This window comes from Patagioenas fasciata, chromosome W, assembly GCF_037038585.1.
Source record: "Patagioenas fasciata isolate bPatFas1 chromosome W, bPatFas1.hap1, whole genome shotgun sequence".
Classification (NCBI taxonomy): domain Eukaryota; kingdom Metazoa; phylum Chordata; class Aves; order Columbiformes; family Columbidae; genus Patagioenas; species Patagioenas fasciata.
Window position 1 is genome coordinate 56,134,648 of NC_092559.1, and position 23,320 is coordinate 56,157,967.

At 41.3% G+C, this 23,320-nt stretch overlaps 1 protein-coding gene across 1 annotated transcript in view; it reads right to left on the reverse strand.

Moving 5' to 3' along the window:
• LOC136115688 (ras GTPase-activating protein 1-like) overlaps positions 1–21,538 on the reverse strand; it is a 107,955-nt gene extending 86,417 nt beyond the window's left edge. Inside the window, exon 1 of the mRNA XM_065861895.1 lies at positions 20,837–21,538. Within this exon, the coding sequence (XP_065717967.1) occupies positions 20,837–21,288 (452 nt within the window). The 5' untranslated portion in view covers positions 21,289–21,538. The remainder of the gene's footprint in view (positions 1–20,836) is intronic.
• Between the last annotated feature and the right edge of the window lie 1,782 nt (positions 21,539–23,320).

The window sequence follows — 23,320 nt, forward strand, 5'->3', positions numbered from 1 at the left end:
TAACTGTGATCCATCTGCATATTTGAACTTGGTGTTTGGTTTTCATATCTGAGCTCAATATTTTAGTTTGCATATATATATATATATTTGGTACCAAAAGAATTTTGTTTGGGGAGATAATTACAAAATGAGAACCAGTTCCATTACTGAAGTACGACCTTGCTCCCCCTTAGGATGCATCCTTACACATTAGAGTAATTGCTTATATAGTAATTTTGAGACCAGAAAAGAATTTAAATTGTTAAACTCTGATTCGCATTGAAAAAACAAACAAACAAAAAAAACACAAAAAAAAAAAAAAACAAAATTAAAAAAAAAAAAACAAAACACACCTAAATGCTATGATGGATGTGAACTTGGTATTGTATGAGGCTGTGTTTAAAAGTTATGAACTTATTTGGATCTAGGAAACCGGAATTATGGATTCATGTTTAATATACTGGTTTTGACATCTTTAAATTGTAAAAGGTAAATGGGGCTGAGGAATGTAACAACTGTTGAGCTAATTGGAATTGCATATAAAATGTATTATGTTTGGAAATAAATGTGAAAAAAAAAGCAAAATATCCCAGGCCTGTGCTTGAACATAAATTTCAGGCCTGTGTCAAGCTGCAAGATAAACTCAGCTCATTGTAACTGAGGAGTTTGCCAGAGCCTCCTACTTCATACCAGCACAGCTTTTGGCATGCCTAAATGTAAATTGCTGCAGAACCTGCAAGTCTTTAACATCAGGTCACAGACCATACTTGTATTTGGTCTGATCCTACATGCTTGCACAGTTTTTGTTGATGGTTCTGGGAAGTCTCGTAAAGCTGTAGTGGTCTGGCGTGAAGATAACAATTGGCATTATTCTGTAAAAATTATTGAAGGTTCAACCCAATTAGTAGAACTTGGCGCAGCTTTACATTACTTAGAGCTTGTTAAGGAGGAACCTCTAAATTTGATTTGTGATTCTGAGTACGTAGTCAAGGTCCAACACACCTATCTGATTCTGAACTGTTTTTGTTTTGTTTTTTGGTTTTTTTTAAAAAAAAAGGGGGGAGAAATAGGGGAAACACCACAAAACCAATTGTCAAAAATTGTATGTGATGAAACACTTTGCAAATATGACCCAAAACCATGCTAAATCAGAAAGAACCTACATTAGTTATGGTCAAATCACTAGTTAATGGTCAATGGAAAAGGCCACATCAATTGGTAACCTGGGGGAGAGGTTATGCTTGTGTCATTACGGGCCAAGGATTGAAGTGGATTCCCACAAAATGGGTCAAGCCATGGCTGAATAAAGACAACAAAGATTCAGTGCATGCAGATGGACAGGAGGGAGATAAGTTGTGAGGACTGTTTCAGATGTAAACCATGGATCCTAATTCAGTGTTAGAGATGCTCACAGACCTGGTGGTCTAGAAGCCTATTAGCAAGCAGGTGGTGTACCTTCTGTGGAGAATGGCAATTTGAACAAACAGCAGGAGAGCCAAAAGGGTGATATTACACTTAGATAGTCAATACAAAGATGAGGTAAAATTATGAGACATTTCTACCATAGTATCTACTGCACTCTTTCTCCCTGATCTAGCAGCTGGTAAAGCTTTAGGAGACATATCAAAGTTAAGCTGTTCTCTTAAACAGGTTAATCTAACTTCTGAGATACTAACTCAATTAATAGTAGATGTTGATGGTATTAGGCATGCTACTCTACTAAATTGTTCAGTTATAGATTTTTTTACTTTTGACACTAGGTCATGGTTATGAACTTGTCTGATCATTCTGAATCTCTTCATAGTACTTTAGACAAACTAAAACAGCATATTAATAAAACTGTCATAGTAGAATTGGGGTTTGACAAACGGTTTAAAAGCTTGGGAAGAGGTGGGTAGTTGTTTGATCTTATTAAGTAAGGCTTAACTGCATTATATGTAATTTTAATTATGTTGTTAATCATGTGATTGTATGTTGCAGTGTATTTCAAAGATGAATCAGAGCGCTGTAAACAAGGAGGCCTGGCTGGTTCAAAAATAAAAAGGGGGAATTGTGAGAGATTTGAGGGATTTTCTTGAAGTTAATGTGTGGATAGGTTTCTATTAGATGGAAATTTGTTATTGAACTAGCCAGGCCCAAAGGAATTTCAAGGCCACCTCGTCAAGCTGAAAATATGATCTGCTGTGGGAGTGGGGCAGTTCTGCGGCGGCAGGGCAGCAACACAACGTAAATCAACAGACCTATTAGCAGTGAGACTCGGACGTGTGGACAGCTCGTGGACATAGACAATGTCCAATCAGTTAATGCATGCTTGGAGCATGGACACGTGATCAGGAAATAACTGCATATATAAGGAGGCTTGTTTCTGTAATAAATTGGCTTCGCTTGAATTCATATTGGATTATGTGGAGTCCATGATAATTCACCCTTGCAAGGTTAGACTCATAATTCAAACATTCCTTACTCTTACCTCAATTTTCTTTTATTTAGAAAACCCTAATCAGACCTTTTTCTACTCCAAACAATCAAATGAGGGGAGGGGGAAGGAACTGAAGCAAAGCTAAGCATTGTTCTCAAAACCTCTTAAAAAAGGAAAATATTTACAGAGCTGTTTTATACTATTTTTAAGTTATCGACTTCAGTTATTTCAGACCATTCACCTACTGATTCTACCAGTTTACACGTCTTGCAAAAAAGAAAAAAAAAAAGCATTTTAGAAAAGATATGTGATACTTTGGCTTAACATACGCAAGAAAATAATAAAAAATTGCAAAATTTAGAGGAAAAAAAATTAGCTGTTGATAAAATTCTTGCCAAAAATGTTTTTTTTTTTCCTATGAAATAGAAGTGAAAGTTGGTTTTGAAAACTTCTATCAGAATTAAAGTCAAATAGACTATACAGATACAGATCACATTTACCAGTACAAGCAGTAGCAGTGTAGATATTGTTTACATTGGCAAAACTGCAGTCTTGTTACTACAGCTCTCTCCTTTGCTTCTCCTCATCCTGATTAAAACAAGTTAAACCAGTGAAAGAGTTATTTTGTCTGTATAGCACCATATAGCACTTGAAGCAATGTTAGAAAGATCATGCCTATGGTGGGTTAACCCCAGCCAACATCTAACCACCCATACAGATGCTTGCTCACTCCCCCCAACCCTCAGCAGAACAGGGTAGGGAACAGGAAGAGCAAAAGCAAGAAAATGTGTGAGTTGAGATAGAGTTTAATAACCGAAGGAAGAACGAAGGAAGGGGGTTGAGGGAAACAGAAAACAAAACAACAGAATCAATGCAAAGGCACTCACTACCTCCCACAAGCAGACCAACACCCAGCCAGTCTCTGAGCAATGACTACTTTGGAAGACGTGCACTTTTTTTTTTTATTGCTGAGCATGAATTGATGTAGTATGGAATATCCCTTTGACCAATTTTGGTCAGCTGTCCTGGCTGTCTCTCCTCTCAACTTCTTGTCTACCTCTAGCCTACTTGCTGGAGGGCAGGGGGAACAGAGTGAGAAACAGAGAAAACCTTGACACTGTACAGGCACTGTTCAGCAACAGCCAAAATACCAGTGTGTTATCAACACTGACTTAGCCACAAATCCAAAACAAAGCACCACAGGGGCTGCTATGAAGAAAGTTAACTCCAGCCCAGCCAGACCCAGGACAGTCTCTTAGAAGGCTCTGTACCATTTAGAATTATATAGGTCAAGATCGATAAATTTTATGCTGTTCCAACTGCTTAATGCATTCAGTTAGAAGCAATGCTTAACATCTCTAAGCTTTACATCAAATATATTTTTTCCTGAAAAGATGCAAAATGTTGTCTTACCTACAGTGCACTATAATATTAGTCTCATTAAAAGAATTAAAGTTGGGATAGGAATAAAAGTAAAAAAAAACTTGCCTAGCTACTAATAAAAAGGAAGCTACCCCTCTGTCCATGACTTTTATGAAATGTACTCATCAAACATTAACTCACTACTACTACTATTTATAACCTTCATCAGTGCCAAGGATAAGATCCCAATAAATTCTAGTCCCGTCTTATTTTCTTGCCTAGTCCTATCTAGGAACACTTTTGCATTTCCAACATTAACTTCGCAAGTTTTAAGCGATTATAATTGTACTGGTTTTGGCTGGGATGGAGTTAATTTTCTTCATAGTAGCTTATATGGGGTTATGTTTTGAATTTGTGATATAAACAGTGATGATAACACACCAATGTTTCAGTTACTGCTGAGCAGTGCTTACACAGAGTCAAGGCCTTTTCTGCTCCTCACACTGCCCCCGGCTAGTGAGTAGGCTAGGGGTGCACAAGAAGTTGGGAGAGGACACAGCCAGAACAGCTGACCCCAACTGACCAAAGGGATATTCCATATCATACTGTAAGGAACGTTTAACGAAGGAATGCTGTTTTTACAAAACTGGTGCCTGACCCCAGCTTGGGGGGGGGGAAGGAAGGACCGAGAGACATCAGACTATGAATCCTTAAGATAAAACAAAGTCTCTCCAAACTAATCCCAGAATGCATACTGATACCTGTATTTACAAGTTAATCCATGGGGAAGGGTAGCCAAAGAGCCAGGAACTCATATTTTAAATAGATTGATAAGGGAAAGTGTATTGTTTGGATTAGATGAATGAAATATGTAAACTGAGGCAGGCGTGGGGTAGTCTGTAAACCCTGCAGTACCCAACCAATAGGGAACAGGAGAGGGAAATTGCAGCTGGGATTTGGGGGGATATAAGCAGGGACTTTTTGCCCTATTATGTGTGCCTATCTTTAGGTAGAACACCTGATCTTGCAAAATCATTATTAAAATATGCTGGGGGGGGGGGGGGGGGGGGAGGGTAGAGGTTGGCAGGGACTTGCTGCACATCCACCAGTTGATGGTGAAAAATTGTTTTCTTTCGCATCACCTGTTTTTCTTGGGTTTGTTGGTGTGATATCCCTCTCGGTGTTTTTTCCCCTCGTCCTTCTTCTAATTCTTAAAACTGCCTTTGTCTCAACCAACAAGTTGTCTCACTTTTACTCTTCCAAATCATCCCCCATCCCACTGGGGGACAGTGAGCAAGAGGCTGTGTGATGCTTAGTTGCCAGCTGGGATTAAACCACAACAATAACCCACTATTTTAACAGTGTTTTGAGCAAATATAACTAAACAACATTCTGAATCACACAGCCAGTGCCCTGACAATACAATAGTTATTATCAGATGCATCAAAAGAGAAAACTTAAGTAGCCTTACAACAGGTTATGAAGTGATACAACTATTAAGTCAGTGCAAAAGGAATTGCGGGTTTTGCATTGTTGAAATTTGCTGTTTGACATTGGAATACATTCTTAAATAAATGAAGTGTTGTTTTATTCTTTGTAACAACAATGAACCATTTCTCAAGCAGATTGTGACGTGCAACAAAAAGTGGATTTTATACAGTAACTGGCAATGACCAGTTCAGTAGATAGACAAAAAAGAACTTCTAAAGCACTTCCCAAAGCGAAACTTGCATCAAAAAAAAGTCATGGCCACTGTTTGGTGGTCTGATGCTGGTCTGATCCACTACAGCTTTCTGAATCCCAGCAAAACCATTCCATCTGAGAAGTATGCTCAGCAAACCGATGAGATGCACCGAAAGCTGCAACACCTGCAGTCGGCATCAGTCAACAGAAAAGGGCCAATTCTTCTCCACAACAACACCCGACCGCACGTCACACAACCAACGCTTCCAAAGTTGAACAAAATGGGCTATGACGTTTTACTTCATCTGCCACATTCACCTGACCTCTCACCAACCGACTACCACTTCTTCAAGTATCTCGACAACTTTTTGCAGGAAAAACGCTTCCACAACCAGCAGGATGCACAAAATACTTTCCAAGAGATTCTTGAATCCTGAAGGATTTTTACGCTACAGGAATAAACAAACTCATAACTCATTTCTCATTGGAAAATATGTGTTGACTGTAGTGGTTCCTATTTTGACTAATAAAGATATGTTTGAGCCTAGTTATAATGATTTAAAATTCACCGTCCAAAACTGCAATTACTTTTGTGCCAATCTAATACAAGATGTCTTACTAATTATAGCCCATAGTATTAGGTAGTTGTTCCCATGACCAGCTGTTTTACCATTGCTATAACTAACTTGTTCCCTGTATTTCAATTAAAAAATGAGAATGTCAATAATAGGCTTCTGTGCTTCACAAAGCAATCAGATACTGTGCAAGGAAATATTTCCATCTTTCAGTTTAAATCAAAAGCAGCATGTTCAAAACTCCAACCCTATGCATCACAACCTTAATTACAGTAAACATGAAGACATGAAGACAACTACAAAATCATAAACAGTTTGGATTCTGTGCATTTTGATATATACAAAAGCAACATACAGCTGCATAAGAGACCATTCCTGAGAATTCAGCTACTTGATTGTAGTTGAGAGCCATAAGTCAGGTCATGAATTTCATGAAATGAACTACAAAGGGAGTTAAAGAGTCATTATCTCTAGCCTACAAACAAGAGCTCCTTAGTTTTCCACTGAAGAAGCTAGGTACCAGAAAACTAATCACGCCAGTCTCATTAGGCCCAGCTAACAGAACTTTACTCTGAGCAGGAAAATTATTACACTGCAGCCCTTCAGCAAGCTCATGGGACAATCACAGGATAATTAGCAGCCCCCAACACTGAAGCACTACAAGGTTCATGAAAGACAGGCTGTTCACAAAGAGGTAGTAGATAGTGTAGTTACCATCTAGAAGGAGGCAGTTGCTATCATATGTGGAAGCAGGTCACATGGTTCAGACAAATCCCTTTATTTACATATAGGAAAATCAAATATTCTGAGAATTCGTTGTTCCACTAAAGTACTTTGCTTTTACAGTATGCTGCAATTTAACTTAGGAACACAGTAGCCCAGGGAGGAAAGAATGGAAGGAGAAAGCACTGGAGTGGAACACAAAAATGTTTTTCAGCAACTTACTGGAAATGAAGATGTTGATAACTGTTGGAAACCTCCCTGTTTCAGTCTAAAAAGCAAATTATAGCAAGTAGAAAAATCCATCAAATGCCACACCCATTTCACTCTTCTCCTTAGCCATACCTGACTGCTTCAACAAAATCCAAAAGGAGAGTGGAACTTCTAGGAGACATGGTCAAAGCTCCATACCTACAAATTTGCAATCACCACCTTCATACCTTTCAATACATTACAGAATCTTCTTATCATTTCCTGAGGCTATGCAAGGAGAGATATGGTTACCCTGAAACAGGAAAAAAATCTTCAATTTCAAGTAGCACACACAAATCTCAAGAACAGCTTCATGAAGACAGAAGAAAACAAGCAAGATATCCTGTATTCTCATTTGTTTATTTTTTATTCTACTTTCCATCCCCGATAACAAATAACTGAAGAGTTGATGTTCAAATTTCACTACTCAAACTTCATTTTAGCTTTTCTAGTTTCTCTAAGTCTAAAACATTAACTGCATTCTTACCATTATTTTTATCCAAACTATGCCTTTTAACACCATATCCCATCTTTGTTAGATTTATGCAGATATCATGCAAGGTTGCATTATTTCCTTTATGCACATTATTCATTAAGATTAAATCAAGTTAATTTTCACTCATACTTGATTAAATTCAGTGCCTTCCTCTATCTTGATAGTTACCAATTTTTAACTGTATCTTTGCAGTTCTCCACTTTACAAAACTTCCTGACAGAAAAAGCTCTGCAAACCTTTCAACTTCTACAGTGGATGGATGCACGCGTAAGATAATAAAGCAAGAGTTCAAACTAACCTGAAGCTAAAAGAAAAAGGGGGAGAGGGACCAAAAAAGCCAAGCAACTGTCCTTTATCCAGTATATATGAAATTAAGAGTGTTTCACACTCTTCTAGGAAAGTGGGTTTCTTAATCCTTTTTTGATCCCTATACATTTTCCTAAGTGGAGGTACAAAGCAAATATAAGCCTAATAAAAAATAACTCTGCTTTTCCCAGTTACCTGTTCTAAAATCTGTTTGAAACAGTATGTACAAAAATAGAACACTGCTGTACTAGGCAACTAAAATGGAAAGTCACTCTCTTAGGCACTCCTCAGTATACCAGCTGTGCCAAGCCATTAACTGTGGGAGTTGTACACATTAACAATACCAGCCATGATCATACTTTCAGAGCATACACAAACTATGGACTTACACAAAACAAGATGAACCAAAAACCTGGACAAATCTTAATAAAAATAGTAAACAAAGACAGAAGGTGAAATAAGCATACATTCAAAAGGTAATATATTTTAATAACTTTATTAAAGCAAGGTTCTAAAAGTTTCAAGTACTGTAAGTACAAACAGTGTAATAACCTTTAAAATAGACAGTTGTAACAATAGCATAAGATCAGGCTTTGCGACTCAAAAGATTTCTTCCAATCCTATCTGATTTATATATCTCTACTAAAAGGAACATTAATTATCTTTTGGAAAAAAAAAAAACCACAAACAACAACAAAAACAAAATAAAACACCAATAAATAGGCGAAAATGAGCTAAATAGGCTCTTGAAGTAGCTCACATTGTTACTATAAGTTCAGTTTAGGAAATGAATTCTGGAACTCATTAAAGCAAAAGCCGGAGCCGGCAAGGTTCAGCCAACCAGGAGGTTCAGCAGAGAGTCGGAAACTCAGCGGGAATAGAGCAGGGACAGCGTGTTTCTCGGCGTGTCCCGATCCTCAAAGCCCCGGCAGCCATTGCGAGAGAGCGGCTGATGTGGCGGGGGGGCATTCCCACGGCGACGGCGGGAGGTTTAAAAGCGGCTGAAACTCATTACTAGCATTCAGTCAGCTGATCAGAGCCAGCCCAGCGAGAGCCGGCGAGGTTCAGCCGACCACGAGGTTCAGCAGAGGTAGGGGACCAAAAAGATGATGAGGGGTGGAAGCGTATTCCAGTTCGACATCACGGGCAGCCCCCCTCCCTGCCTGCTTTGCTTCCCCAGGTGCCCCTACATAATAGGTTTGAGGCTCTGGATCTTGAAGAAGAGATAGGTGAGGAGGTGGTGCCAGACCTGCCTACAAGGTCACTTCGGAAGAGGCAGTTGACTCCACAACTCAAGACTGCCTCCAATAAGAAAGAAAGAAGAGTAATTGTAATAGGAAATTCCCTCCTGAGATGAACAGAGGGGCCAATATGCAGGGTTGACCCTCATCATAGGGAAGTATGCAGTCTACCTGGTGCCTGGATCAAGGATATCGCTAGAGAGCTCCCCAAACTGGTGCACCTGACAGACTACTACCTGCTGCTGGTCTTCCAAACAGATGGGGAGGAAGCTGCTTCCCGTAGTCTGAGGGGAATGAAGAAAGATTTCAAGGCCTTGGGAAGGATGGTGAAGGACTCTGGGACTCAAGTGATGTTCTCTTCACTCCTTCCATCTTCAAGTGATGATGTGGGATGGAACAGGAAAATTCAGACTGTAAATGATTGGCTCCAAGGCTGCTGCTACAGGCAGGGCTTTGGATTTTTTGATAATGGCTGGTTTTATAAGACTCCAGTCCGGACAGTGATAGGAGGGAAAGGCTTATCTCGCAGGGGCAAAAGGAGGCTGGGACAGGAATTAACTGGGCTCATTTGGAGAGCTTTAAACTAGGTTCGAAGGGGGATGGGATTGAAGCTGGGCTTGTCCCAGTGGGGCAGCATTCTATACCCGATGAGGACCAGGTAGCCTCCTGTACCCCTAGGGAGAAACCGGTGTGCTCGGCATGCTCCCTGAAATGCCTGTACACCAATGCACGCAGCATGGGGAATAAACAGGAGGAGTTAGAACCCTGTGTTCGATCAGAAGGTTACAATCTAGTGGCAATTACAGAAACACGGTGGGACAGCTCACATGACTGGAATGTGGTCATGGATGGCTATGTCCTTTTCAGAAAAGACAGGCCAGCCAGGCATGGTGGTGGAGTTGCTCTCTATGTGAGAAAGCAGCTACAATGTACTAAATTCTGCCCAGGAGCAGATGAGAAGCAAGTTGAGAGTGTATGGGTCAGGACCAAGGGGCAGGCTGGCAGGGGTGATACTGTTGTAGGTGTCTATTACAGGCCACCAGATCAGGCTGAGGAATTTGATGAGGCCTTCTATGGGCAGCTGAGAGTGGCCTCACAGTCTCAGGCCCTGGTTGTTGTGGGTGATTTTAACTTCCCTGATGTTTGTTGGAAGGACCATTCAGCCAGCCACAGTCCAGGAGGTTCCTCCAGTGCATTGATGATAACTTCCTCATGCAAATGGTGGAAGAGCTGACCAGGAGAGGAGCACTACTCAATCTCATCCTCACTAACAAGGAGGGTCTGGTCAAAGTGGTAAAGGTTGAGGGCTGCCTGGGTTGCAGTGACCACGAGATGGTGGAGTTCAGCATCTTGTGTGATAGGACCAGGGCAATAAGCAGAATTGCAACCCTGGACTTTAGCAGGGCTGACTTCGGTCTTTTCAAGCAATTGCTAGGGGAAATCCCATGGGCAAGACTGCTTGAAGGTAAAGGGGCCCAAGAGAGCTGGATTGCATTCAGAGATTACTTCTTCCATGCTCAGGAACAGAGCATCCCCACATGCAGGAAGTCAAGGAAGGGAGCCAGGAGACCTGCGTGGTTAAATAAGGATCTGTTGGGTATGCTCAAGCAGAAGAGGAGAGTTTACAGGTCATGGAAGCAGGGGCTGGCCACTTGGGAGGAATATAAGGCTGCTGTTAGAGGATGTAGGAAGGCAGCTAGGATAGCCAAGGCCTCCTTAGAATTAAACCTGGCAAAAGGGGTCAAGGACAGCAAGAAGAGCTTTTTCCAATATGTGGTAGATAAAACTAACACCAGAGGCAATGTAGGCCCACTGATGAATGGGGTGGGTGCCCTGGTGACAGACGATACAAAGAAGGCAGAATTACTGAATGCCGCCTTTGTCTCTGTCTACTCTGCCAGAGACTGTCCTGGGGAGCCCTGTACCCCTGAGACCCTGGATGAAGCCAGGTTAATGGAGGAGTTTGCTTTAGTCGATGAGGACTGGGTTAGGGAGCAATTAAGTAGTCTGGACATCCATAAATCCATGGGTCCAGATGGGATGCATCTGTGGGTGCTGAGGGAGCTGGCTGAAGTCATTGCTGGACCGCTCTCCATCATTTTTGCCAAGTCTTGGGAAACGGGAGAGGTGCCCAAAGATTGGAGGAAAGCAAATGTCACTCCAGTCTTCAAAAAGGGCAAGAGGGAGGACCCAGGTAATTATAGACCGGTCAACCTTACCTCCGTCCCTGGGAAAGTAATGGAACAGCTTGTCCTTGGTGCCATCTCAAGGCACATCAGGGATAAGAGGGTTATTAGGGGCAGTCAGCATGGCTTTACTAAGGGTAAGTCATGCTTGACCAACCTCATAGCCTTTTATGAGAATGTAACAAGGTGGATGGATGATGGCAGAGCGGTGGATGTGGTCTGCCTTGACTTCAGTAAAGTGTTTGACACAGTCTCCCATAGCATCCTGGTTGCTAAGTTGAGGAGGTGTGGTCTGGACAATAGAGTAGTGAGGTGGGTTGCAAACTGGCTTAAAGAGAGAAGCCAGAGAGTGGTGGTCAGTGGTGCAGAGTCCAGTTGGAGGCCAGTATCTAGTGGAGTGCCTCGGGGGTCAGTACTGGGGCCTATATTATTCAATATATTCATTAATGATTTGGACAAGGGAACTGAGTATACTGTCAGCAAGTTTGCTGATGACACTAAGCTGGGAGGAGTGGCTGACACGCCAGAAGGCTGTGCTGCCATCCAGCAGGATGTGGACAGGCTGGAGAGTTGGGTGGGGAATAACCTCATGAAATATAACAAGGGAAAGTGTAGAGTCCTGCATCTGGGCAGGAACAACCCCAGGTTCCAGTATAGGCTGGGGAATGACCTATTAGAAAGCAGTGTAGGGGAAAGGGACCTGGGGGTCCTGGTGGACAGCAGGATGACCATGAGCCACCACTGGGCCCTTGTGGCCAGGAAGGCCAATGGCATCCTGGGGTGTATTACAAGGGGGGTGGTTAGTAGATCAAGAGAGGTCCTCCTTCCCCTCTACTCCACCCTGGTGAGACCCCATCTGGAGTATTGTGTCCAGTTCTGAGCCCCACAGTTCAAGGACAGGGAACTGCTGGAGAGGGTCCAGCGTAGGGCAACAAAGATGATTAAGGGAGTGGAGCATCTCCCTTATGAGGAAAGGCTGAGGGAGCTGGGGCTCTTTAGTTTGGAGAAGAGGAGACTAAGGGGGGACCTTATTAATGTTTATAAATATATAAAGGGTGAGTGCCATGAGGATGGAGCCAGGCTCTTCTCAGTGGCCAACAATGATAGGACAAGGGGTAATGGTATCAAGCTGGAACACAAGAGGTTCCACTTAAATTTGAGAAAGAACTTCTTCTCAGTGAGGGTGACAGAGCACTGGAACAGGCTGCCCAGGGGGTTGTGGAGTCTCCTTCCCTGGAAACATTCAAAACCCACCTGGACACGTTCCTGTGTGACCTCATCTAGGTGTTCCTGCTCTGGCAGGGGGATTGGACTAGATGATCTTTTGAGGTCCCTTCCAATCCCAAACATACTGTGATATTGTGATGCCGTGAAAGTTCTTTGCAAGAAGTATCTCATTTTTACATGTTTCATTCTTGTGCCCTCAGGTCAAAGATATGCCTTTTTCTGTTTAAACTAGTAGTAATGCTTCTATGGGAACAATATTAATACTGTTGTGCAAATCACCAGATTTTGGTTTGCAATAGTTAAGAATTTCTCAAGTGTTATCTGTCTTGTCTGTCATTGATTTCATTAAAAGTACCAATGTATACTTGACTTTCTCCTCATCCTTTTACTATTCTACCCACTCAGTCAGCTTTGCTCATTGGAAGCAACACTAGTGTTCCACGGGACTGAAACATGGAGTCCCTATCTCTACTAGAGCCCAAACTAAACAAGCACAGGGTGGTTTGTTTTTTGGGTTCTTTGGGTTTTTTTTTTTGTTGTTGTTGTCTTTTGGGGTTTTGTTGTTGTGGGGTTTTTTGTTTGGTTTTTTTTGTTGTTATTGTTTTTTGGGTTTTGGGTTCTTTTTGGGTTTTTTTTTGTGCTCCACTCTCACCTCATCTTTGATGCTAGAATGCCTCACTAATGGGGTACATCTCATCAGTGAAGAACTGCTGCTCTAAAGACAAAACTCTGAAATGTAGAGCTTTATACACTAAAATCCAAGACAGAAACAATGCCTAAATCAATAGGTGTCCAATGTTTCACGCTTGCAATAGGAACAGGTGGGAAATGCATACAGAGTATGATCCATATACGCAATGAATCCAATAGAGTGATATAAAAGAACTGCATGTAGAACTATGAAAAAAAACTGTGTTTAAAAGAACAAATAAGATGTAAACTATCAAACTCATAATGCCTGTTTAGAACGACTTGCAACCTCACAATTCTATGAATTAGTGGAGGGGGAGGGCGTGTATAAATAAAAAATTGTTTCTAGACTTGCATATAGAATAAGATGATTACTACAGAGGTTATCTGTTACATTCTGCTTTTAGAAAGATAAAGACATTTCTTTAACATCCCTTAGATTGCCAAGGAGTAGAAAGAAAAACAAAAAAATACCCTCGCTCCACAGATGCTCAGGAAGTACAGAAATCTTTGTAAGAAGGGTGTAGTTTGAACAAGACATAGCAAGCCATTCCTTAATCTTCTGGACTAAACAAATATTCAAGCTTGGATCTTGCAAAAAGTCTCCAATGTTATTTATTCTACTAACAGATGGATACATGGAAAAGGAATTGATTTATGATTCCTCTTAAATTGCACCAAAATGTCTATATATGTTATCTATAAAATAACCAAACAAAATCCAACAAGCAAGTCACAAACAGAATATCTTTTGGGGGGGGATACTACATATGTGGGAACATGTATGTACATATGCATAATTTTACAGAAAAAAAAAAAACAAACACAAAAAACAGGTAGACCTTATTTATAGAAAAACTGCTTACACAAACTACACAGACTCACCATAGACTCCCAAGTTGATTATCAAATGGTAGCTAAACCTAAGTGCATCATTAACTTCAGTTTCTGGAAACTATCCCAGAAAAATAAAGAAACATACTCTGCATGGAAAAGTTCATAAAAGAAACCCTTTTCCAAATATCTCTAAGTAGGTATTAACAAGAGAAAAATCATATACCCACCCCTGCTGAGCCAATGACAAGATTCCTTAACAGCAAATTAAGATCTCAAATATTTACATAGTTACATGCTCAACTTCTTTAAATACAATTACATATAGCTAAAATACTTTAACATTAACCTACACATTCCAACCTGAGAAAAACTCAAATCCCACTTAAAGATGGACAAGTATTACAACTTCAGTGCTCACAAAATGAAACAACCAACCTTTAATTAAAAAAAGTTTCTATGTTAATTTGGTCCCAAGTAGTTGCTGAAAATATAAAGTTGAACATTAAGATGAGAATGACTTTTTTTAGAACCAAATCATTGCAAGAATTAGACTTCTAACTAACTTATCGGAACACTGAATGGGTACACTGAGTGCCCTAGCAAGCTGGCTACACCTTTCCTCAAATGTTACTGCAGCTTACAAATTTATTTAGCAACATTGGTTTCTATACATTAATAATTAATAGAAAGACAACTATTTAACCATTTTGTAATGCGTACCTTTTTAAAGTTAAGCAACACTGTTAACTACCTTAGAAAGAATAAAAAAAAAAAAAAAAAAAAGACAAGATAAATTCTCAGAGGGATTTCGAAAGAAAATTGTCTATATAGAAAATAATACTCTGTTTCTCCACCTCAGCTTTTCTTGTACTTTTCTTCAAAGCTAATAGCTATTCACACTGACATAATCACAGACTACTTCAAGTAACAAGTTTCAGTAAGCAGGTCCCCTAATAACAGTCCTCAACTATAAACAGTATATTTATAAACATATAAAACATAAAGATAGACCCATAAAAAAAAAAAAAACAACACACACACACCCCACAAACTTTTTTTTCCCTTTTCCAGAGTGATTAAGCAAATGTTTTACATAAAAATAAAAAAAAAATAAATAATTAAGACTGCCTGAAAGTATATAAAACAGTAGAGGGAACTTGTCAAGAACCAGAAGAATTTTATTGGTGCAGACCACAATCTAGAGGAACACAGAAAAAATATAGAATAACACAGAATTCTTGTTTCATTGGGATACTTCTATGGAACACAAACACAGTGTTGAAAAATAAGATGCCTTCTGCATCCTCTTACTGTGCCCACCAGCAAGATACATACCAAGGGGATTTTTGCTTGTTTTTTAAAGGAAAAAGGAAGATAGGGGGGAAACAGGAAAACTACTGCAGGAATCCTAAGAATTTATGGCTGAAACACCAGATGTGGTCCTATGCTGAAGAGATCTATGCCCCCAACATCAAAACTAGTGTTCTTCCCCAGCCACAAAATTTAAAAAAAAAAAAAAAAAAAAAGTGAAAATATGACATGACAGTATGCTTTTCCATAGGGTAGGCCAGTAGGTGAAGCATGTAATTCCCATGTTGAAGTTCTGGGAAATAATATACAACAGAATAAAAACTTTACAAAGTACAGGTTAAGAGTCTCTATTCACTGTTTAGATTAAATAACCTTCAACTATGTTAATTAGAAGTACTGACAAGAAAAAACAACATCACACGCAATCCAGAAAATTCCTCTTCAAACTTTTTCCAGCATCAAATGTTGTTCCCCTTCTGTTTTTCTGAATTTGAAGCTTCCATTTATATATGTACTTATGTTCAGTTTACTTACTGCTTCACTTCCAACAGAAGGTTAAAGTACAGTTTTGTTCTGCTGTTCCTAACCATTCTTTTAAAATAGCATTTCTAACATCATCTGTTCAAACAGAACTAAAACCAGATTCATATACTATTCTATTCTGTGAGTACACAAATTATAAGATCTGGACAAATCAGCCAAATACCCAGAAACTTGGGGAAGGGAGGAAGGAGAAAAAAAAAAAAGTTTCTTTATCTTCCCTCTACAATTTAACAGTAGGCATTAGTAAGAGATACTTGTTAACTGAAGGGAAAAAAAAAGGGTTACCTGCTAACCATATTAACAGTGAAACAAAAGAGAAAGCTCATATACTAAAATCAAGTTACATCACAGCTACAGATAGCTATAATTACCCTCACGTCCATGGGGGAGAAGGGGGAAGGAGAGTTTAACCACCCCAGTATCTGCTGGAGGAACAACACAGCAGGGCATGAGAAATCCAGAAGGTTCCTGACACAGCTGATAGAGGAGTCAAAGAGGAGAGGTGCTCTGCTGGACCTCATACCCACAAACAAGGAAAGGCTCATTGGGGATGTGGAGGTCTGAAGGCAACCTTGACTGCAGTGACCACGAGATGTCAGAGTTTGGGGGGGGGGGGGGGGGGGGGGGGCGGGGAAAGGGGGCAAAAAGCAAGATCACAACACTGGACTTCAGGAGAGTATTCTTGGCCTCTTCAGGGATCTACTTGAGTTCTATGGGATAATGCCCTGGAGGGAAGAGGAGCCCAAGGAAGCTGGTTAATATTCAAGGATCACCTCCACCAAAGGCAACAAAAAGGGCTTCTATAAGTACACAATTGGCAAAAGGAGGACTAGGGAAAATGTGGGCCCACTGCTGAATGGTGACACAGGACATGGAAAAAGGCCAAGGTACTGAATGCCTTCTTTCCTTCAGTCTTTATTGGCAAGACCAGCCTTCAGGAATCCCAGAGACTAGGGGGAAAGGTTGGAGCAAGGAGGACATACTCTTGGTGAAAGAAGAGCACCAGAACAGGCTGCCCAGAAATATTGTGGAGTCTCCTTCTCTGCAGACATTCAAAACCCACCTAGATGCATTCCTGTGGAATCTGCTCTAGATGAACCTGCTTTAGCAGGTGGGTTGGACTAGATGATCTCCAGAGGTCCCTTCCAACTCCAGTAATTCTTTGATTCTGTAAAGATCAAGTCAGGGAATACTTAAGCAAACTAGACATACATAAGCTCATGGGCCCTGATAGGATGCACCTACGAGTGCCAAGGGAGCTGGTTGATGCCATTGCGAGGCCACTCTCGATAATATTTGAATGACTGTGGTGATTGGGAGAGGTGCCCAAAGACTGGAAGAAAGCAAATGTCTTCAATAAAGAGGACCCAGGGAACTACAGGCCAGTAAGCCTCGTCTCGATCCCTGAGGAAGGTGATGGAGCAGCTAATCCTGGAAGGACAAGAACAATCACCAGGACTAGTCAGCATGGATTCACCAAGGGGAAGTCTTGCTTGATCAACCTGATAACCTCCTACGATGAAATGCCTGGCTTGGAAGATGAGGGGAGAGCAGTGGATATTGCCTACCTAGCCTTCAGGAGGACTTTTGACATCATCTCTCATAAGATCCTCATAGAGAAACTGCTGATGTATGGGCAGGATGAGCAGACGGTGAGGTGGACTGAAAACTGGCTGAACAGCCAGGCCCATAGAGTGGTGGTCAGCAGCACAAAGTCTAGTTGGAGGCCAGTAACTAGCAGTATATCCCAAGGGTCAATACTGGGTCCAGTCCTGTTCATCATCTTCCTTAATGATCTGGATGATGGGGCAGAACATACCCTCAGCAAGTTTGCAGATGACACAAAACTGGGAGGAAGAGCTGATATGCCAGAGGGTCATGCTGCCATCCAGAGGGACCTCAACAGGCTGAAGAAATGGGCTGACAGGAACCTCATGCAGTTCAACAAGGGGAAGTTCAAAATCCTGCACCTGGGGAAGAATAACCCCAGGCACTAGTACACATGCTGGGGGCTTACCAGCTGGAAAGTAGCTTTGCAGAAAAGGACCTGGGGGTCCTGGTAGACACCAAGTTGAACACAAGACAGCAATGTGCCCTTGCTGCGAACAAGGTTAAGAGTATCCTGTGCTATATTAGGAGGAGTGTTGCCAGCAGGCTGGGGGAGGTGATCCTTTCCCTCTACTCAGCAGTGGTGAGGCCATGTCTGGAGTCCTGTGTCTGTAAGAATACATCTACTGTGGGTAAGATTTTTGTTTTAACAAGACTATTTTGACAACCTATTTCATCTTGTAAGGTTAATATCTTTTTATTTCAACCAATTTCCATTTCAAATTAATAATCACTGTTTAAATAAACACTATATGAAAATAATAATTGTGTTGGAATATACTGGAACTGCTTCTGCCATCTTAATGCAATGCTAAGATATATCTTCTCTATTCCCTAGCATCCTATGCCTCCCATCTACCATTAAGCTACAGCATAAACATGCTACTTCTATACTCAAATGAAAAAACACACACTGAACAGAAAATCATTAAGTCAGCCTCACTCAGGATTGTGGGGCTAGCATTGCCTTACAGATAGAACTGGAACAGAGGTAGGATGTGTGATGATTGGTTAACATGTCCAGATAGTGCTTCCGCAACTCAACAATTAAAGAGGACAGCCAATCAGGGAATTCTGAATTCCCCGAGCCCATCAGCTGGTCTGTGTCACTCATCCGAAGAAGTCATGCCCTGCTGCATGCCACCATGCCCGATAACCATGGTTATGTAAGACTTTGCACTCATGGATATTAAGTTTAGCCCAGTATTGGTAAATTATTAGATTTGCTGTTGTTTTGACCTGGATAATCGTACTACTGAATTACTGGATGTGTTGTTGTAACAACATAGATAATTGTACTGTGTATCTGTATGTATTACTGTGCCTATATTTAGCAATAGCTTGTTTATCCCTAAAGTTGTTGGTCTTGCATCTGTTACTGTATCCTGAACCTATACCTTGGCAGTGCCACCTTAGGCCCTTACAAGGATCAAAGATAAATATCAATCATACTTTGGGATTTTGAGTATTTTTAAATTAAAGAATCTGTTACATATTGACAAGCTCCTCCCACTGCTGGAAAAATTAAAGAAATCACATTAAGATATATTCTGATTTTCCTGAGGTAATTGGAAAAGAGAAGAGGAAGTATATTAGGTGTTTGCTTATAATATTAAGGTGATGGATCTTTGTTCTGGTAATAAATCAACAGTTCAATTCTATAAAAGTAGATGTTAAGATTACAAAGAAAGGAGGCTTCCAAAATAAAACAACAGGACTGAAAGGATGCAAGTTACTGTCAACATATGGCTAATTTAAATTACTTAACTGAGAATAGTAAAAAACTGTATTAAAACAGATGCATGAAAGAGAAAAAGGTTTCTGACTATTTTTAATTAGACAACAATTATTTTTAAGTCAAAAAAGGATAAGTTACAAAAAATAAAACATTTAAGTAGATGGAGGTATAAGTTTCTGAATCAATTTTTTAAAATCTATTTTACTGATTAGATGTTTTTATATTTAAGTATCTGCAAGAGCAAATACTCAACTACACAGTTATGCTGGACTTCAATATCCCTTTTGTATTAATAAAGTAGTTTCATCAACCAATACAGAAAATTAGGGTCTTCACAGTCTTCCCCCTAGAACATGCTTTTTGTCAGAAATTTTGTATCCTCTTTTACTGAAGTTAACCCATATGACAGCATGAAGGTTACAAGACAATACTCTGACAGCAAAATCCACTTACATTTGTGAAAGTAGTAACAATTACTTAGTATCAAATACACAATCATTCATCAAAAATTACCCCTCTTTCTAAAAATATTTTTAAAAACCCACCTACTTTCTGAGAAACATAATAACCAGTTCTAACAGAAAAAGTAGTCTGATCTTTCAGAGGAAAAAAACCCAGAAAACCAGAATTCCGTATCTCTCTGACTTAATACACAATACTGAAGTAACCTCACTTTTACGTGCTTCTGTTTCCCACCTCAGCCTTTATCTAAACTGCCTTATTATATTGCTAGCTCTTTATGGAAGGGTACAACTTTAAGACTATTCAAACACTATCTACACAAAACAAAGCGTTATTCTTTATTAACTTCCACAAAAAGTCAAGAATTTAAAAAAGGAAAGGATTAGTAGAAAGTCTGTCAAGGTTAGAAATTAATTAAAAAAAATCATTTAATATTACAGTTTAGCTCCTCCTTACAACTGTAATAGCTTCTGAAATCTTGGAAATACCTGAAATAATGCAGAAGTTAACTCTCTGACACTGGAGTTATTAGAGAAGGTAAAAATGAACCCAAATTCAGAGGGATTTTTAGATGAACTCTGACCTATACCTTGAACATATTTGCCATCCTGTATCTTGAAACCCTGTTATTCTCTATACTTTCTGTAACTTCAGGAATAACATATTTCTAGATACCAACATAGGCAATTTAAGCCTCTGAAACTGTTTCATTTTGGGGAGAATAAGGTACCTGCTTGAGGGCTGTTCCAATACAAGCCTTGCAACAGTCCTATATAAATCCGCAGACTTCCTAGAGTTAGTTCACTGTTAAATCCAAAGGTTACGTTTAGAGCACTCACCAGTTACATGAGCTCTATATAACATTATCTGATTTTTTTTTTTAATTTCACAAGACATAAACACAGAACTGCTCTGCCTCTAGTGCAAGATTATTTATATAACTAGCACTGCAGGAATCCCGATTAACCTAATGGAAGGATAAGCATAACAAAAACCTTAATAAAGACTTGAAGTTTCTTTGTTCAATTGCCTCTTCTTCCCAATCACAACCTAATTAAAAACTCCTACGACACTTCCACGGGAGTTCGACACACACTTTCCACTGAGAAAATGTGGGGGCCCAACGCCGCCCCACCCCCCCACGGGGGAAGCGCCCAGGGGTGGTGGGCGCCCGGCAGAGCACGAAAGCGCTGTTACTCACTGGTTCGTGGGGGGAGCGTTGAGCGGGATGGCCACCTCCTCCTCTTCATACTCCGGCCCATCCAACGAGTCGCCTTCATCCACGGTTCCCAGCCCCCCCGCCAAGGAAGGTGGCTGTGGCGGCAGCGGAGGAAAGGCAACAGTGCTGGGCTCGGGTGAGGGCAGCACCCCTCCGGACACCTCCGGCCCCTGGCCAGTTGTTGTCACGGCACCACCGCCTCCGGACACCAGAGGGGCAGGCCCAGAGCCTAGCGCCAGAAGCCCCAGCGCCGAGCACAAAGCTGGACCGCCGGCGCCCGGACTGTCCCCGCCAGAGCCCAACAGGAAGGGGCCCTGCGGCCCCAGCTCTTTGCCCCGGCATAAGGTGAGGTAGTGCTCCGAGTCAGCTCCACTAACGGCTGCCGCCACGCCGGCGGAGTTAACCGAGCCACCCTCCTCAGCCTCGGCCGCCATCGTGTTGAGCCTCACCCCCGCCCACCGCCGGGGAGGTGGCGGCGACTTCCCCCTCCCCGCGCCTCTGCCTGAAGAACAGAGCCGGAACGAGAGGAAGATTTCTACGGTAGAGACGGACCCCGAACAACAGCCCTCTGGGCGCCTAAAGGAACTCCACAAGGCCCCAGCGCTGCTGCGTTATGCCTCCGTGGCCACGAGGGAAGCAACTCCTGCAAAGACACAACTCCATACTCTCCCCCCGCCTCCCCGAGAGACAGCAAAGGCGCGCGACTGCATGGGCGGAGCAAAGAAGAAAAGAGGGAGGGAGCTAGCTAGCAACAGAGGAAGAAGAAGAAAAAAAAAAAAAAAAAAAGGCAAGTAGATTGGTGAGCTGCACTTGCGCATTAAGTGGCTGAGAGGAAGATGGGGACAAGTTTCCTGCTCTCTCCTGAGGAGTGTAAGGAATATAGGGAGCGGAGAGAAAAATGAGGAGTCTTCCATCATCCTCTGCCTCGGGAAAAAGAATAATAATTAAAAAAAAAAAGCAGCAAAATAATGCCATAACAACAAAACAGGAAAAGGCGGATCTCCCCAGATCGTGCCAAAGTATATTCCTCTCCCGAATTACGGCGTCGAAGTTGAAAACAACTGTGTGAGTCTTGTAGGGAAAACAGGATGGTTCGCAGGTCGTTCCAGCGCGACAGAGGAAGAAGAAAAGAAAAGAAAAGAAAAGAAAAGAAAAGAAAAGAAAAGAAAAGAAAAGAAAAGAAAAGAAAAGAAAAAAACAACAACAACAAAAAACACACACAAATAAACCCCTCTGGAATTTGCTCAATGCTATGCTGCTGCCTACAGGGAGAACAGGTCTAGCGAGGCACCGTAGCGCGGATGCTGCAAGTGTGGGGGAGAACAGGCATGCTCAGCGGGGGTTTGGAGACGGAGGAGATCCGGGCGGGGGGCGGTGCCACGGACTCAGGCTATTAGGGGCGAAAGTTCGAGAGGAAATCAGTTTTCATGCCCAGCCGCTGTATACACGGTCTCGCTGGGTACTCACGTACTTATTCAGACGGTGGTTTGTTTCGAGCCGCAAGTGGGGCCTTCCTGGTGGGTTAGTTTCTGGGTAAAATTGGGTAGTGTTCTGACAGGATTTAGTCAGGGGTAGTTTTTGGTGATGCTCTGGTACTTGGATCCAGACTTTCTCAGCACACTTGAAATAAATAACTTATGCTTTTTCTATGGATAAACAACGTTTAATCCAATTCCTTAATTGTATGGTACGTCCGTGGTTATGTGTCCTGATTGCTAACACTATTTCCCTAATCAAATGTTTGCATAGTGGTTCTACTCCCCAAAAATCCTTTCCTATGTTCTTCCCTTACTAAAGGCCAAACTAGATGAAAGGGGACAATAAGTTTTCTCTGGGGGGTGTGAACCCCCCTTCCTTATTATATGATTCCTCTAAATCTACGATGAGTTTCGATTCTCTTTAGTATACTCTGGCTTACCTTTTAAAGAGACCTGCCCATCAAGGACTTTCTGTTTTTACCTTTTGCTTAGCCGTTTGTTTTGCCTCTCTGTCCACCAACCTTTTCCGATTCCGAGCTCACTTTCTGGTGTGCCTTAATATGCATGATTGCCATTTTCTTAGGAAGTTGAACTGCTTGCAGTAGTTTCAATATCTCCTCCGCATGTTTGATATGTTTGCCTTGAGAGTTCAAAAGTCCCTTTTCTTTCCAAATTGCTCTGTGCACATGCACAGCCCTGAAAGCATACTTGGAGTCAGTATAGATGCTAACAGTTTTACCTTGAGCTAGTTCCAGAGCAGAGTAAGGGCAATTATTTCTACCTTTTGTGTGAAAGGATTTTTAGGTCCGGATCACTTCACGGCTATCTGCTTCCGTCCATAAACCAGTTTTCAGCGTTTTCAATAGGAATGTCTTTTAGATCTGGTCAATTGGATTACGTTGCTTCGATGGTCTCCAGGCAGTCATGATGAACTGGTTCTCCAACGTTACCGCTGAGGAAAGAAGCTGGGTTGACAATGTTAGTGATG